The sequence below is a fragment of the Podarcis erhardii genome (assembly GCF_964252035.2).
Source record: "Podarcis erhardii genome assembly, chromosome: 6".
In the NCBI taxonomy this organism is placed as follows: Eukaryota; Metazoa; Chordata; class Lepidosauria; order Squamata; family Lacertidae; genus Podarcis; species Podarcis erhardii.
Genome location: NC_138510.1, coordinates 74,124,886 through 74,143,410, shown reverse-complemented (window position 1 = coordinate 74,143,410; position 18,525 = coordinate 74,124,886). Strand labels below are relative to the sequence as shown.

General features: G+C 41.9%; 1 protein-coding gene across 12 annotated transcripts in view; it reads right to left on the bottom strand.

The window, feature by feature from the left end:
- BRDT (bromodomain testis associated) overlaps positions 1-18,525 on the bottom strand; it is a 63,658-nt gene that overhangs the window by 14,985 nt on the left and 30,148 nt on the right. For 9 of the 12 annotated variants that reach the window (XM_081865770.1, XM_081865776.1, XM_081865779.1 and 6 more), the window contains 10 exons: positions 13,682-13,819; positions 11,772-11,901; positions 9,280-9,464; positions 6,395-6,739; positions 4,630-4,758; positions 4,288-4,461; positions 1,962-2,137; positions 1,588-1,880; positions 1,360-1,464; positions 261-395 (listed from right to left, as the gene is read on the bottom strand). In XM_081865770.1, coding sequence (XP_081721896.1) covers positions 261-395; positions 1,360-1,464; positions 1,588-1,880; positions 1,962-2,137; positions 4,288-4,461; positions 4,630-4,758; positions 6,395-6,739; positions 9,280-9,464; positions 11,772-11,901; positions 13,682-13,819 — 1,810 coding nt within the window. The remainder of the gene's footprint in view (positions 1-260; positions 396-1,359; positions 1,465-1,587; positions 1,881-1,961; positions 2,138-4,287; positions 4,462-4,629; positions 4,759-6,394; positions 6,740-9,279; positions 9,465-11,771; positions 11,902-13,681; positions 13,820-18,525) is intronic. The other 3 variants (XM_081865774.1, XM_081865775.1, XM_081865773.1) reach the window with 3 other exon arrangements.

Sequence of the window (18,525 nt, the reverse complement as noted above, 5' to 3'; positions counted from 1 at the left end):
TCAGCTATATTAAGAAAGAAACAGCGATTTAAATGCGCTATAAACATGCAACACCAGATGGCGACAGATAGCAGGAAATTTTAAAACACGGTTATCCATAGAAAATTTTTCCGATCTAATTTCTGACTTACTTATAGTGTTTCCCCTCCCCCTGTGTTTAGACCCACCCCCAGTTTAAGTAGCAGAGCAAGATTCACTGGACATATTGTTTCAAGAAGCTTATTCATAAAAAGGAGGAGGAAAAAAGAAAATGAGTGCACCTGATTCAGAATCACTTCCGTTGGAGGAGCTGGAATCATTGCTGGTGCTATCGGAGTCAGAAGAGGTGCTGCTGCTGCTGCTTTCACTTAGCCGACTTGGCCCTCCAATGGTCTTTGATACAGTGTTATTTTCTGCTGTAACACAAGGAGAAGATCTGAACAAAACATGGGACTTGGGGAAGTACGTGTGTGTGTGTGTGTGTGTGTGTGTGTGTGTGTGAAAGCAGAAACATTCAAGGCACTAATAAGAGATTTAGGCTTAATTGACACTCCTATGCCTGTAATTCAAAAGCATCAATTCTTCGGCGAGAATTGATGCTTTTGAATTATGGTGCTGGAGGAGACTCTTGAGAGTCCCATGGACTGCAAGAAGAGCAAACCTCTCCATTCTTAAGGAAATCAGCCCTGAGTGCTCACTGGAAGGACAGATCCTGAAGCTGAGGCTCCAATACTTTGGCCACCTCATGAGAAGAAGAAGAAGAAGAGTTTGGATTTGATATCCTGCTTTATCACTACCCGAAGGAGTCTCAAAGCGGCTAACATTCTCCTTTCCCTTCCTCCCCCACAACAAACACTCTGTGAGGTGAGTGGGGCTGAGAGACTTCAGAGAAGTGTGACTAGCCCAAGGTCACCCAGCAGCTGCATGTGGAGGAGCGGGGAAGCGAACCCAGTTCACCAGATTACGAATCTACCGCTCTTAACCACTACACCACACTGGCTCTCTGATTCTGAGAAAAGAAGACTCCCTGGAAAAGACCCTGATGTTGGGAAAGATGGAGGGCACAAGGAGAAGGGGATGACAGAGGACGAGATGGTTGGACAGTGTTCTCGAAGCTACCAGCATGAGTTTGACCAAACTGCGGGAGGCAGTGGAAGACAGGAGTGCCTGGCGTGCTCTGGTCCATGGGGTCACAAAGAGTCGGACACAACTAAACAACAACAACAACAAATGCTGGCCGGACAAGATAGTGCAATAGTTTATCTCGCTGCTATGGCCTTTCCCAGTTCCGACAACTGTGCGATTGGGCTGCAGAATCTCCACCCTTTAGAGAATTCCAAGCAATTATTTCTAAACTGCCTCCTCCGTGCTCCAACCTACGTTTTGTGTTTTGCTTCGTGGAGTTGAGCTGCCCGTTGACATCCAGCAACCTCCTTTCCAATTCTTGCTTCTTCTCAAAGTCAGACTCTTCCTTTGATTTTTTTGCTGCATAAAATAAACGGGGCGGGGTGCAAATAAATATCAGGAACAAGAATCCAAGCAATTCTCTAGAAAAAAAAAACACACACAAGTTTCTCCTAACGTTTTCCTGTACATTACATGACACACCGTAATGTTTCTTGGGTCTTTTTCTCAAACAAGCCATAACGTATTTCTCCAGTTCCCTTAAAGTCGATGCTTTTAGAGTTTCAAAGTCTATTTCCATTTCATCGGGATTTGAGTGTCTCAGTGAAGGTTCTCTCGACTGAATAATATAAACCACTCTGCCAAGCTTCTCTCCTGGGAGTTTATTTATGTCCAAACTTAACTGCCTTTTTTCATCATAACTCATAGGCTTGGCATTATCCTCGTTCTCAGACTTGTGTCCTGGCTCATCTTGGTGCTTGATTTTCTTTGAACGACTGCAAGAGAGAAAATAAAAAACGAGTTAACTACGGTGCCAACAGCTTCAAGTACAATTTCACACCCACAAGCAATCTTACATGTTCAAAGACATTTTCTTCTTCAGCTTCTTCATCTTTCTCTTCTTTTGACTGCCTGACTTCTTCCTGACTTTGTTTTTTCTTTTCTCCCTCTTAGATTTCCCTTTCTTCCTCTTCTTCAGTCTGGGTAAGGTTGTTTTAGCCAAAGCTTGCAACTGCTGGTGAACAGCCTTAAGCTATTTAAAAGAAAAGAGAAAGAGGGGGAGCACTAAAACACAAAATATTTGCATGCATCTTTTAAAGTCGGCAGGAAACCTACTACAAAGAGGGAGCGTATCAAAGAGATCACGAATTCCCCACTCTATACTAAAAGAGAGAGAGAGAGAGAGAGAGAGAGAGAGAGAGAGAGAGAGGCAGCTAGAAAAGATTGATCTTTTGCTTTGCTTTTCTACAGTTTACATTTATGGGGGAATAAGCAAGCTGTTTTGTAGCAGTCAGACACTAGCAGTCGCACATAAGGAAATAACATTTAGATTAAACCAATTTTTAGACTGAGAGGCGACTGATGAGTGTTAATGTAACTGTGTTACAGATATTGAAACATCCCCATCTTAATTTCTGTAATGGCAGATTCTTAATTTAAAATCGACACAATGGGGCTTGACTCTGTGTGGTTCATTATCCACATGGTTGCTGTATTGTACCAGATCTGGTGCCTATCACACTCTTTGAACGTCATATGGCCAGGACTCCCACACGTCCGGATTATCCCAGACACTACAGTGGTACCTCGGGTTAAGTACTTAATGCGTTCCGGAGGTCTGTACTTAACCTGAAACTGTTCTTAACCTGAAGCACCACTTTAGCTAATGGGGCCTCCTGCTGCTGCCACACCGCCGGAGCACGATTTCTGTTCTCATCCTGAAGCAATAGTAGCCCGAGGTACTATTTCTGGGTTAGCGAAGTCTGTAACCTGAAGCGTCTGTAACCCAAGGTACCACTGTACTGTGATTTTTAGAGTGGCATTGATGTCCAGAGGGAATTCCCAAAAGGCGGCACTTTGTCCTGGATCTTAAGTTAACTGGGAAATCGTGGGTTTTGCCTTTTTGTAAGAACAAAACAAAAAAAGCCTTCTATTTCAAAATTCATAATTCCAGTCCTTCATGTTAGCCCGTCTGAATGTTTCCCCCTCAGCTTTTGTCAAGTGCAGATATTTAAACATCCCCAGAAACGATAGACATTGCTGATGTTTTTTGGATGTGCCGGACACAGAAGAATATATTCTTTTCTACTGTCCATTGCACAACCAGCTACACAAAAGTGTGCTATCCTGTTTTCTGGGCAGTCTTACATCACGGCACAATGAAAATATCAGATTCTATCTGTCTGACATGAACCCGGAAGTAACTGCAAGGGGGGCTGAGTTTTTGTCAATAGTATCTCTCAGAGTGGCGAATAGCACTATTTAGCGGGAAGAAATTCCAATGAAAATCCTCATGGCAACATATTTTTGTGTGTGTGTGTGTGTGTGTGTGTGTGTGTGTGTGTGTAACATCCACACACACATACACACGGATGTTTTACAATAGTACTCCCATTTGCCAATCCTGAATGCAGGCTAGGATCCAGCTCCTGATGGGCAGTGCGGGCTTATGCCCACACCACCTATCCAGAGAGGAGGCTGAACCAGAGATTCCCACGTCGGGGCCTTAGAGGGGCCTCTGCCGTCCTGCAACGCCACCACACCGAAAGGGTGAAGCAGCTTACCAGAAATGAGGCAGCAAATAAGCAACATGCACTGTAAAGGTAAAGGTAAAGGGACCCCTGACCATTAGGTCCAGTCGTGGCTGACTCTGGGGTTGCGGTGCTCATCTCGCTTTACTGGCCGAGGGAGACCTGTGTACAGCTTCCAAGTCATGTGGACAGCATGACTAAGCCGCTTCTGGCGAACCAGAGCAGCGCACAGAAATGCCGTTTGCCTTCCTGCTGGAGTGGTACCTATTTATCTACTTGCACTTTGACATGCTTTCAAACTGCTAGGTTGGCAGGAGCAGGGACCAAGCAACGGGAGCTCACCCCATCGCGGGGATTCGAACTGCCAACCTTCTGATTGGCAAGTCCTAGGCTCTGTGGTTTAACCCACAGCGCCACCCGCGTCCCTGTACTTCCCCGCTATCAGGTTCCCTGAACATACATTAATTGTTTGGCGCAATCAGGAATATTGTTAGCCTCTTTTTTTACTGCTTTGTTCAGCTACAGCCAGTGAGGAACTAGGCAGGTTATTCTGTGACACTGAGAAATAAACAGAGGTGATAGAGCGGTTCATCCATTCTGCTAATCACAAGCACGCACCTCCGCTAGGTCGCATGTGTGCATTGCCACTCACTTGATCCTGGAGCACTGCAAGGCGTCTTGCTCTTTCATCCTCCGAATCCTCGGAGGCAGCATCGCTGCTGCTTCCACTAGAAAGAGCCGCTGGGCTTCTTGCAGTGGGGTAGAGCAGAGGACTGCAGGGAGCTGGTTCATCTGGAATTTTGGCAAACAGCATCTCGAAGACGTCCTTAACAGAAGAAAGTTAGCCGTCTCACAAACCTCCATGATGAAGTTTCGGGTTGTTTTAACAGTTCTGCCGTTGCAGAACAAGGTACAGCAGTTGCTTAAAGGCACTGAACTGCGTTCTCGGCGGAGTTTCAGAAACGCTGCTTTTTAGTATCAATAATTCACTCACCTGGAGTTTTCTTGCCATCGCTACTACTTCATGGTCCGGAGAGTTGTATCTGTAGCAGTTCATAAACATTAGCCTAACATCAGCAGCAAACTCTTGGGTATCTTTGTACTCACAATTCTCCATCTTTTTCTGTGGAAAACAGAAGGGTTTCTCAAGATTCAGATTCTGGGATGTATATCCAACATATGCCAATTACGGACACCATTTATTTTAATCCTATAAATTCAATATGTGGGGGATTATGACCTGAACCCCAGATATCTGCCCAAGTAAGGATATTTCAAGTTCTAACAGCCATCCACAGTAGTACTTGGCTTATTAAGTATATACTGTTTAGTCAACTTAAAGAGGGACCAATACACGTTTACATCTTATGATGCTTCTAGAGAAGAGCTCAAAACTTTAAAATGGTAATACAGATATCACAAACACATCGTTGGCAACAAATTTTATTATTTTGGTTATGCTGCATTTTTTTGCCACCTGTGGACAAATGTGTTCACAGCATAGGGGGAAGAGTGATTTCTCCTGCACTAGCTGCAGAAGGTTCCGGAAAGTGGGAAAAATATGCTTGGTAATGCATATTAAACTGAAATAGAGTTGCCAGAGTGATCGTTATAGCATACAGTATACCTGAAGGAGCGTCTCCACCCCCATTGTTCAGCTCCGAGGGCCTCCTGGCGGTTCCCTCACTGCAAGAAATGAGGTGACAGGGAACCAGGCAGAGGGCCTTCTCAGTAGTGGCACCCACCCTGTGGAACGCCCTCCCACCAGATGTCAAAGAAATAAACAACTGTCTGACTTTTAGAAGATATCTGAAGGCAGCCATGTTTTGGGAAGTTTTTAATGTCTGGTGTTTTATCACTTTATTATTATTATCATTAATTCTGTTGGGAGCCACCCAGAGTGGCTGGAGAAACCCAGCCAGATTATTATTATTATTATTATTACACTACATGCTGAAAACGCACATGCAGTTTCTGCCTTGGTGGTCATTCTGCTGCTCATCACGCTTAACAAAATCGTTCCCTCTTTCTGCCTTTCTCCGCTCTCTCTTAAAGCTGTCCATCTCTTACTAGCCCCTGCTGATGCTCTTCCTCCCACAAATGAGCATCAATCGTACACTCAGAGGTGGACCACTTCGCTTTGCATGCAGAACATCACAGGTTCAATCTCCAGGTAGGGCTAGGAGAGACCTCTGTCCGCAATCTCAGAACTGCTGCTGATCAAAACTGAGCTAGTCTGACTAATGCAGCTTCGCATCATCCTATGTTCCTTCCCCAATGCAAGTCTGGTACATCGACTCCTCTGGCAGGAGTCATGCCAGTCTTCTGCTCAGTGTCTAGTACACAGTGCATGCATGACGGATATTAAGAGCAATCGCAGTGCAAAGGTTCTTCCACCTTGGACAGTTTCATCTTGGCTGCTTCCCCCAAAGCCCAGTCAATAACTAGTTACCAAAGAACCACTTAGGGTATGGATACAACTCTCTAACTTCTCCAGGTTGGCAGCTGAGGGGTCAATTGGTACAGCAGGGGGAAAGCATGAGAAAAGGTTTGGCATAGGGGTTGCCAGTACTTCATCTCCTGCCCTGCAAATATAATACAGCCAGCCTGCAGTTGTTCCATACTCTAGCTTGTGTGGCTGTTAGAGATTGCCTTCTTTTTAACCCTTTAAAAATCCAAAAATACAAATTTCAAAATCTGAAGAATTTGCAGGACTAGTTGCCAAATGAACTCACTATGCCCTGCGCCCCCCCACTCACTTTAATAGTTTCAAGATCCATAGGGTGCTTAATAACATCATGATAGTCTTCAAGTCCCAAGGCTGTAACGTCTACTGGCTTATAAAAGGGCCAAGCATACTCTGCATGATGCTTTGAGAACATTTCTCTAATGATCTCGTTACAGTATTTCATAGGTTCTGTTAGCTTGGCATTTTTCATGGGTTCGAGTGGCTGCTGGGAGTCTGGCAAGTCTCTTTTTGAGAGGTACTCTTCGCATTCTTCCGGAGAGGAGATCTTGATGATTTTGGGTTCATTGGGAGATGGAGAGGATTCACTGCTCGCTGTGATGATGGCAGTAGTAGTATCCGCTTTCCTTTTCACACCCTTTTTGATACAGAAACACAGGCTTTAATAAGGAAAGGAACTACAACATTCACATTTGTTTGATGAACCTTTGAAATAAAGCAGTTATAAATCCAACTATGACCAGTATGATGCTGGACTTTTTTATTTATTTCAGCCAATTCCTTTTGGATTCTTTCCAAGAACTTGGGTGAAATAGGCAGGTCTCAACCTAAGATATATATTTAGTATCTTTTAGGAAGTTAGGAGGGAGGTAAAAAAAAAAAAAAAGACTTCACCATAGATTATTTCCCTTTCAGAAGACCATTTATACAGGAAATGCATACTGATTATTTAATTGTTGCATGGTACCCAGGTGAGGTGGTTCTCACCCCACCTTGGTTAGTGTACTCACCACACCAAACTGATCACTGAGATATTGGGGGGAGTCTGTGGTCCCCTATAGCTCCCCTATAGCTCATTCTGCGGGATAACTACCTTCATATAAACCAACATGCTTCAGACTAATTAGTACACAAATGGGTTAATACCATAGAGTAAGCTGTCCTGCCAGGCTTAGCTATGTCCACTTCTCTTACATTGAGAGGAAATGGGCAATCACGCCTGTTGATCAGTCTACCTGAGAAGCTCAACATGTGAGGTCTGAGCTAGTTGCTCCAAACTCAGACCACATGGCTCTCACAAGCCACTCTCGAGTTCCTATACCAATAATTTAGGAACTTTCACCACTTTGGAACTAAACTAAGTTTTACTGCCTGTGCAACCTTTTTGACCGATATGGAAAAGCACATAAACCTGGCCTTTGAAGTGTTTGTAACTAAACAGTTTTTAACTTACTAAACATGTCGTCTTTTCCTATGCCGGGGGAAGAGGAACTCACTTGGAAAGGCTTGTTTTAAAGGCCTAACAAACTGTATTTCCATGCTTTATTATTATTATTATTATTATTATTATTATTATTAATTGAGTTTATATACCGCCCTATACCTAGAGGTCTCAGGGTGGTTCACAGAAAACATATTTGGCTACATATTTTTGTTGTGATTTAAAATTTCTGCTGGGGTTCTCTCATCAAGGAGTACTTGCCCCAAACTAGGCAACCAGGAATTCTCCTTTTTATACCTATTTTTTGCCGTGAACCAACACTGTTCAAGTGCAGTGGGTCCAGGCCTGTGGAACTCCTTCTCACCTGAGATTGGACAGCACCCTCCTTGTTTAACAGGCCCTGTAGCTCCTTCTACATCAAGAAAAGGATTTTGGAAGCTTAAAGCACTTTATGTTTGGCCCCCTCAAATGAGTTAATCTGTGCCCTACAGTATGTCACCTCTCTCTCTCTCACACACACACACACCATTGTGCAGCAACAAGCATTGCACTGTTGTTAGGCTGTTGTTGTGGACTGCCTTCTGGGTTTGCTAAATTTTTCGTTATTTGTCAAGACCCACCATCTGTGATGCAACAGGAGCCCTCTTAGGCGCCACAGAGAAGAATCCATTCATTTGTTGGCAGTAGAATCATAGTCTAGGATCCTAGTTAGGTTATGCCATCTTGAAATAATGTGAGCAAAGCCAGAATCCAGCCACTGGGATGAATGAAAAGAGATCCTAAAACAATACTGAACTAGCACCGGGCAATAATAGGTTGTGTAGCAGCAAGAACCACACCACCTTCATAAAATTTAGTTTCATTGAAGTGGTAAAACAATGAACCACAGGGAAGGAGTAATGGAGAACTTCTGAAACAACAATGGGATATTAGCTCTGCCCAAGACATGATGGAGAGCAACAACGGCTAGGAAAAAATAAGATATAACCTTTCACAAGGACAAGGAAGAACACCACAGATAGAATAATTGTCACACACAGGAGGAATAAGGATATCGTTTGAATGCAACACTTATAAACTAAATAATTTAATGTGTCAAGCTGAATGGATATCGTTAATACTGCAGTTTTTGTATAAGGGGTTGTTATTTTGAATGAACTGTAATTGAGATGAGTAAGATTTTGGAACGCAGAAACAATTCAGGCCACCTAAATTATATAATTTGGCATCTGAATGATTGGGATTAATAATTGCATTATAATTTGGCATTGTTATAATTAAGCTACCACTGGATTATTGTAACTGAAAACAAAACTTATTGTAAAAAACAAAATAAAATTTAGTTTTAAATCTCTTGTTTCCAGTCATTTAAATCTAGAATTATTTCAGAGGCCTTAGTTCATATTTAGCGGTAATTACCACTGGGACGCGGGTGGCGCTGTGGGTTAAACCACAGAGACTAGGGCTTGCCGATCAGAAGGTCGGCGGTTTGAATCCCCGCGATGGGGTGAGCTCCCGTTGCTCAGTCCCTGCTCCTGCCAACCTAGCAGTTCAAAAGCACGTCAAAGTGCAATATTTTTACCACTGGCCAACATCTCTGTTGTTGTGTTAAGCATCTTCCTATGGGGTCAGACTCCATTCTTTTAAACATCTCCAGCTTCCCTCTTTTCATTTTGGTACCCATATTGTGCTCTGTACCAAAAGCCATAGCACTAGATGGCCAGGAAAACACCCACCTTTTTAGAACCTACCCCTTTCGCTGCCATTTCAGTAGCTGGCATTACGTTTGATAGCGGAGTCACCGGTGACAGTTCTGGGGCATTTTGCTGCGGCGTTGGGGTCATCATCTGAGACGGCTTCACTTTCTTAGCCTGTTTTGGCTGTTGGCTTTGGTTAAGTTGCAGGATTCCTGCATCGGGCGCTAAGGAAATTAAGCAAAGCTGTATGAGCGAGGGACGTGGGTGGTGCTGTGGGTTAAACCACAGAGCCTAGGACTTGCTGATTAGAAGGTCGGCAGTTCAAATCCCCACAACAGGGTGAGCTCCCGTTGCTCGGTCCCTGCTCCTGCCAATCTAGCAGTTCGAAAGCACGCCAAAGTGCAAGTAGATAAATAGGTAACACTCCGGCGGGAAGGTAAACGGCGTTTCTGTGCGCTGCTCTGGTTCGCCAGAAGCAGCTTAGTCATGCTGGCCACATGACCTGGAAGCTGTATGCCGGCTCCCTCGGCCAATAAAGCGAGATGAGCGCCGCAACCCCAGAGTCGGTCACAACTGGACCTAATGGTCAGGGATCCCTTTACCTTTACCTCATGAGTGAAGGAGTCCTAACAGCACTCCAAAAACTGATCTTTTTAAAGATTCTTTGCTGACTCGTCTAATGTCACAGCCTGGAAGCCTTTTTGGGATACTTCTGCAAATTTTGTGATTCCCCCCCCTCCGAATATGCCGATACTTTCCTTGTGTATAGGGCTGGGGCTGTTTTGCCTCTATAAGGATCAGCACTCACAGTTTGTATCATGATTTGGCTGCAGAGAGCTTAGATCATGTCAGCTAATTAAGTAAGTATTCATTCCGATTTGTTTGTGCGGAGATGAGATGATGTTGCATCTAAGCAAGGGTTATCCCACCTTTTCCAGTGTATCTCCCCTTCACTTTACTTACTGCATAAAGCTTGCTCTTTTAGGAAAGCAGATTTGTTGCAGAAGACCTCCCAAGCAACTAGAATTGTGCGTTCTGGATTTGCCAGTGTGTGATGGAATTCCACCCCCAAATAGCAACAGTCTAGTATTCCTATATAGGATTCTCCCCAAAACAAACCCAACGTGCACCCAAAACATTTGCAGTAACCCATCTTATAACTAAACACATAGTTTTGGCAGCTATTTTACTACATAATTTTATTGTATTAGGTATATTTTCTTAAATGCTGATTTCACTTGTATTTTGAAAACTAAAGTCAAATTCTTTTTAACTTTCAATTTTATTGGTATCGATATTGCTAATGGATATGGCATTGTTTTTGAATATATGATATTGTTTTATGTAAAATGCTTAGCGGTTTTGATGATTAAGTGGTATATAAACCCCATGAAATTTAAAAACAAAATAAAACAGGAAAATTTATTTAACATTGGCAATACTTGTCTTGGGCATTTTTTCCCCTTGAGCGTTCCAAATGGTAATACAATATATGTATATTGTACTTCCATATTTTCCAATTATCTATCTACTGTTAGAGCAACTAAAACTTCCATCATGGTCTTATTTGACTGAGAAGGCATTAAACATGTCAGATGAGTACTACTAAATCAGTGTTTCCCAAACTTGAGTCTCCAGCTGTTTTGGACTACAATTCCCATCATTCCTGACCACTGGTCTTGCTGGCTAGGGATGATGGGAGTTGTAGTCTAAAAACAGCAGGAGACCCAAGTTTGGAAAACACTGTACTAGAGGAAGCAGTTAGCACAATGCACCATTCAAAAGGTACATTTGCAATGTCAGCACTGAAATATATATTACAATATATCAATTTTGTAAGGTCCCTTTGTCATACAGTAAACGCTGATTGCTTTTAGCCTTATCATTTCCTTAGTGGTAGACTAGAATTAACCTAATTTAGGTACAGTGGTACCTCAGGTTACGCTTCGGGTTACATATGCTTCAGGTTACAGACTCCGCTAACCCAGAAATGGGACCTCAGGTTAAGAACTTTGCTTCAGGATGAGAACACAAATCGTGCAGCGGCAGAGCAGCACCAGCAGGAGGCCCCATTAGCTAAAGTGGTGCTTCAGGTTAAGAACAGTTTCAGGTTAAGAACGGACCTCCGGAACGAATTAAGTACGTAACCAGAGGTACCACTGTATTGGGAGAAAATCCTAAGAAAGTTTGTCAGCTAGAACCAGCTCAGAGACTTAAGCTATGGTACAATAGCTTAGATACAATATTTCCTGTTTTAATCTCTCATGTGTTAGATGTAAGATTTCCCACTTCAAACGCTTGATTTTCCTATATTTAAGCAGCCTTGAAAGTACCGTATTCTTTATCCTACAACAGTTCTGCCGAATCTGACTACTAAATCTTGTCATCAGCCATAAATAAGTCTCAGTTGTTTACTCTTTGTTTTAGTTGTTTGCCGTTGGAAAAGCTTCTCTCCAGAATGCAATATTTTACGGCCACTTTCATTGGTGCCACATTCCGGTCACAGACCTTCGCTCAATTACTTTTCTTACCGTCCGTTCTTTTCCCTTTCCTTCTCCCTTTATTGACCACCACTATTTTCTCATCGGGGGGCATCTGTGCAACTTTCTGCAGAAAGACTTTTTCTAATGCTTGGGCCATGAAAACAATGTCATCACCGGGCTGCAAGACAAGCATTACACATGAGATCAAGATGCTTTTAATGCTAGACTAACATTCACATTACATTCAGCTGCGAGTCACCGGGCAGGGACTGGTTTGTTTTTAATTTTTAAGTTACAGATAGGTAGCCGTGTTGGTCTGCCATAGTCAAAACAAAACAAATTCCTTCCAGTAGCACCTTAAAGACCAACTAAGTCAGTTCTTAATTTGACTTAATTTTTAAGTCACAGAGCTCAGGGCTCATTAGAGAGAATGGGGAACTGTCGCACCAATCCCGGGGTTTGCGTTTCCATTGCAGCTCATCCGAGAGGTCTCCCCCTTTGCAAAGAGCTGACTTAGGAACAGCTGAAGGACTCCAATAACCCCAGCGCCTACAAAACAGTAGTATCCTAGAATTCTAGATTCAGGTAGGTAGCCATGTTGGTCTGACGCAGTCGAAAGAAATAAAATTGTCCAGTAGCAACTTAGAGGCCAACTAAGTTCTTTCTGGGTACAGTAGTACCTCAGGTTACATACGCTTCAGGTTACAGACTCCGCTAACCCAGAAATAGTGCTTCAGGTTAAGAACTTTGCTTCAGGATAAGAACAGAAATTGTGCTCCGGCGGTGCGGTGGCAGCAGGAGGCCCCATTAGCTAAAGTGGTGCTTCAGGTTAAGAACAGTTTCAGGTTAAGTACAGACCTCCGGAACGAATTAAGTACTTAACCCGAGGTACCACTGTATAAGCTTTCGTGTGCAGGCACATGAAATCTGAAGAAGTGTGCATGCACACGAAAGCTTATACCCAGAACAAACCTAGTTGGTCTCTAAGGTGCTAATGGACATTTTTTTTTTTAGTATCCTAGAAGTACAAGTTACATAGACATGGGTTTTTCGTTCCCTGCAAAGTGCCTCGTTCCTGAAATTGTACCCATGTAAACATACATATGCAGCTGAATTTGATGCAGATTATAGGAAAGGTGGATATGAAAAGCAGATTAAGGCAGGACTCTGAAGGAGCCTGGTTTAGCCACTGCTAGAAGCAGGCAAAGCGAACAGGTCATTGTTTCCCAAACTTGGGCCTCCCGCTGTTTTTGGACTACCACTCCCGTCATCCCTAGCTAGCAGGACCAATGGCTAGGGAATGATGGGAATTGCAGTCCCAAAACAGCTGGAGTCCCAAGTTTGGAAAACCCTGGCTTAGGTGAATGGGTGTACAAACGCAACAACACCAACTTGGATAGCGCAGCTGGTTAGAACATGGTGCTGGTGACGCCCAGGTTGCAGGTTCGATCCCTGTATGGGACAGCTGCATATTCCTGCATTGCAGGCAGTCGGACTAGTAGATGATCCTCAGGATCACTTCCAACTCTACAATTCTATGATTTGATGAAACAAAACCTTTTATAACAAATAATTGAGAGAGAGGGGATGTGGAACAATTGCCAGGAAGTGGAGTAGCAGGAGACGTGTGCAAATGTTTATGCATGTTTTTGATGATGTTCAGGTATTTGAGTAGAGTAAAAAAAGAAGGAAAAGAAAACAGAAGTGGAGTATCCCACCAATACAATTAAATGCCTGTTTTAAGAATCTGCCCTACTTTTGCAATTGTAAGTTGTTTAAAAAGGCTGTATATTGTCGTAACCAACCCTGGTACCTTAGGAGGAAGGGTGAGCAATAAATTAAATTATTAGCAGCAACAGCAGATGATTCTGCTGCCACTAAATAATCCCAAGTAGCCCTTACAGACCATTGCAGAGAATTCTGAAGAACTGCCACCTTTGGCTATACATGATACATACCTTGTTATACAAATAGCAATTTGCAAACATAGTTTTAAAATCTTCAATGCATTCTGCAGCACAAGTGTAGCATGTGTGTTCCAGACGTTTCTGAATTGTAGTCAAGTCCATTGGATTTTTAATAATGCTATAATAATCCTGTTTGAAGTTTTTTTAAAAAGAGAGAGAGAAAGAAACGTTAGAGTACCATGACTTAGAAGAGCAGTTAGTTGCTGTAACCATAGACTCCTGGCCTTGTGTCTTGGAGGGGAAAACTTTTCCATATTGAAAAAAGGTGTTCAGAGCAAAATATAACTTTCAACATAAATGACCGTCCAAAGCCTTACTGAAATCTGCTTAATTTATGGCAGTGGATTGGGTGTAAGAGGAAAAACACCATTTATATGGCTAAAGTCAAGTATTTTACATACAATCTCAGCAATTCTTAAAGCAAGGAGGTGGTGAACGGTAGGGAAAACACATTTTCCCTCTGGAGAAAGGTTTCGGACAGCTAATGAATTGCGGGGGTGGTGTTATTGTGCCTTCTGTAATTAGGAGCAAAACACAGCTTTCCAAAACAATTTAACTCGTGAATTATTCCCACTATTCCTATAGAACTGTTCCTAGATCTTGACATCTTCTCCAGCACCTCGTTGATGCTTAAAAGGTAAAGGTAAAGGGACCCCTGACCATTAGGTCCAGTTGTGACTGACTCTGGGGTTGCGGTGCATATCTCGCTTTATTGGCCGAGGGAGCTGGTGTACATCTTCCAGGTCATGTGGCCAGCATGACTAAGCCGTTTTTGGCGAACCAGAGCAGTGCACGGAAATGCCATTTACCTTCTCGCCAGAACGGTACCTATTTATCTACTTGCCCTTTGATGCGCTTTCAAACTGCTAGGTTGGCAGGAGCAGGGACGGAGCAACGGGAGCTCACCCTGTCGCGGGGATTCAAACCACTGACCTTCTGATCGACAAGTCCTAGGCTCTGTGGTTTAACCCACAGCGCAATGCTTAAGGCCAAGTAAAACCCAGATGCACTGTAGCTGCATACCCAGTTTAGGGGTGTTTCCAGGGGCACCCTGAATTTTAGTTTATATACTCCCCCCCCCAGACCCAACAAATATAAGTATATTTTAATCCAGACAAGCAGTTAGTGGAAGAAACTGACACACGGCCACAGGTAGAGAGGTGCAGAGAAGGAACAATTTTGTCTGTGGCATTCGCCAAAAAGTTGTTCATAGATGACAAGCCAAGGTTGATGGTACAATGCTCTTACATGTATATGAAATATGTTTTAAGTGTCTCTCTTAGAAATCTGAAGAGGCAGAAGAGGCCCAGGGCTAGTTCCTCTCTCTCTCTCTCTCTCTCTCTCTCTCTCTCTCTCTATATATATATATATATATATAAAACTACACTGAGTGAATGACCTCTAATATTAACCTCAAGTGACAGCTTCTTTGGAAATCCAACACCAGAAATGGAAGGTGACAGTCACTTTGAAAGCACTTTTGGACAAACTGACCATTTGAGTTTGTCAAGAAAAACAGAAACGTGTCTGAGGGGTTTAGCCTTCACTGACAATATCCAAGCCCTGCAATGATTTTTGAAGAGAAAGGCCCACAGACTAAGTATGCATGTTATAGTTCAGCCAATAAACAGTCAGGAAAAAGAAAAGATTGAATACTCATAAGCACCAAAATCAGTTGTGATTACATGGTCTTTCAGTAAACTGGTAGATGACTCAAAAGGGACCTATTTTAATTGGTCAGCAAATTTGTAATTGGTATTGCTGAAAGTTAACAGCTATCTTTTCCTTTCTTTCAGTTCCGATGAGTTACTGTAATAGGAAATGAAATGCAGCTATTATGGGCTTTTCTTCCTACGTTGAGTGAATTTTTGCCAGTTCAATTTATGTTACACATCCTTCAGTATCTAAAATACAGAGGTTTTGTTCAAGACACTTAAAGACTACTTCGAGATTAACCTGAGATCAGACACTGAAAAAAGAGTTATTTGGGATGCAAGTAAAGCCGTGATGCGTGGCTTCCTAATACAACAGAATTCAATAAAGAGGAAAAAACAGAATGAGAAGAAAGAGAAAATTTGGAATCTAATAAAAGAAGGGGAGAAGAAATTGAGATCTAAGCCTAAATCTCAAGAGATATTAAGAGAAATAAAATTCTATCAAACACAATATATGGAATTGATGAATCAGGAAATAGAATGGAAAATTAAACAAATGAGACAAAAGACTTTTGAGTCCGCAGATAAATGTGGGAAGCTACTGTCTTGGCAATTGAAAAAGAGGCAAAAATTGAATACAGTGACATCACTCGAAGTAGATGGGAAGTCTATTAATAAATCAAATGAGATAAGTAATTGTTTTCAAAGTTTCTTCAAGAAATTATACAAACAAGGGCCAAAAAACGAACAGGAGATAGAAGAATTTATTGGAAAATACGGCTTACCAAAAATCTCTGAAAATAATAGAAGGAGTTTGAATGAGAAAATTACAGATCAAGAAATAGAGAGCGCCATTCAGGATATGCAGCTGGGAAAATCACCAGGACCAGATGGACTAACCGCGAGATACTATAAAGTACTGAAGGATTGGTTAATACAACCATTGAAAGAAGTTTGCAATCAAATTTTGGAAGGGAAAAAGGCTCCCGAATCGTGGAAGGAAGCATTCATCTCACTTATACCGAAGACAGAAACTGAGAAACATCAAGTTAAGAATTACCGCCCTATATCACTCTTGAATGTGGATTATAAAATTTTTGCAGACATTTTAGCAAAAAGATTCAAAAAAGTTTTGTTAGAGGAGATTCACAGGGACCAAACTGGCTTTCTACCAGGCAGGCAATTGTCAGACAATGTGAGGAATATTATAGACATTTTAGAACTTCTGGAAACTGACATAAATAGAAAAGCTGTTTTGATTTTTGTGGATGCAGAGAAAGCCTTTGACAACATTTGTTGGAGCTTTATGAAGAGGAATCTCCAAGGGATGGGGGTAGGCAAAAACTTTGAAAATGGTATAAGTGCAATTTACTCTGAGCAAAAGGCCAAACTAATTGTAAATGGTATGGTTATGGACGAAATTCCAATAGAGAAAGGGACACGACAGGGATGCCCAATTTCCCCTCTATTGTTTATATCGGTACTGGAGGTTTTCCTAAATATGATTAGAAGAGACCAGCTGGTTAAAGGTATACAGGTCGGAACTAAACATTATAAGTTAAGAGCATTTGCAGATGATCTAGTCTTGACATTACAACAGCCAGAAACCAGTACAAAAAGAGTTCTGGAACTTATTGAAATATTTGGTCAGGTAGCAGGTTTTAAATTAAATAAACATAAGACAAAGGTGTTGGAAAAAAATCTTACGGTGGGGGAAAAAGATAGTTTTCAAAGAGAAACTGGTTTGGAAATTACTAAAAAGGTAAAATATCTGGGGGTGAATTTAACATCTAAGAATGTGAACCTATTTAAAGACAATTATGAGAAATGCTGGGCCGAAGTGAAGAAAGATTTCGATATATGGTCAAGATTGAGACTTTCCTTGTTAGGCCGAATTGCTGTTATCAAGATGAATGTATTGCCGAGATTGTTGTTTCTGTTCCAGACATTGCAAATTCTAGATAAGATGGACTGTTTCAAGAAGTGGCAGAAAGACATATCTAAATTTGTCTGGCAGGGCAAAAAACCCAGAATAAAATTTAAGATTTTGACTGATGCAAAGGATAGAGGGGGCTTTGCCCTGCCGGACTTAAAACTTTATTATGAAGCAGCAGCTTTTTGCTGGCTGAAACCATGGCTACTTCTTGAGAATACAGACATTCTGGACCTGGAAGGTTATGATAATAGTTTTGGTTGGCATGCATATTTATGGTATGACAAGGTAAAGGTACATAGAAATTTTAAAAACCATATTGTTAGGAAAGCATTGTATAATGTATGGAATCGATATAAAGATTTGCTTGAAAGTAAAACCCCCAGGTGGTTGTCACCAATGGAAGCCAAGGCGGTAAAAAGACTGAACATGGATACAGATTGGCCAAAATATTGTGAAATTATAGAATATGATGGTGAAAAGTTGAAACTACAGAGTTTTGAGAAATTGAAACCTAAAGTCCGAGATTGGTTACATTATTTCCAGATCAATGAAACTTTTAAGCAGGACAGAAAACTAGGATTTCAGAAGGAGAGGTCAAAGTTAGAAACAGAATTGCTAGAACCCAATACTAAGAATTTGTCTAGAATGTATAATCTGCTGCTAAAATGGAATACACAGGATGAAACGGTTAAATCAGCTATGATTAAGTGGGCACAGGATATTGGTCATGATATTATGTTTGCTGACTGGGAGCAGTTATGGACCACAGGTATTAAATTTACGGCATGCAGTGCCCTGAAAGAGAACATAATGAAAATGATCTATAGGTGGTACATGACTCCAGTCAAGCTTGCAAAGATATATCATTTGCCCAATAACAATTGTTGGAAGTGCAATGAATGTGAAGGAACTTTTTATCACCTTTGGTGGACCTGCCCAAAGATTAAGGCCTACTGGGAAATGATCTATAATGAAATTAAGAAAATCCTTAAGTGGACATTTGTAAAGAAACCGGAGGCTTTTCTCCTGGGCATGGTCGGCCAATTGGTACCAAAGAAAGATAGGACCTTTTTTATGTATGCAACAACAGCAGCAAGAATCCTTTTGGCGAAGTATTGGAAGACTAAAGAATTACCTACTCTGGAAGAATGGCAGACCAAGGTGACTGAATTTATGGGACTGGCAGAGATGACCGGCAGAATTCGTGACCAGAGGAAAGAGACAGTGGAGGAGGACTGGAAAAA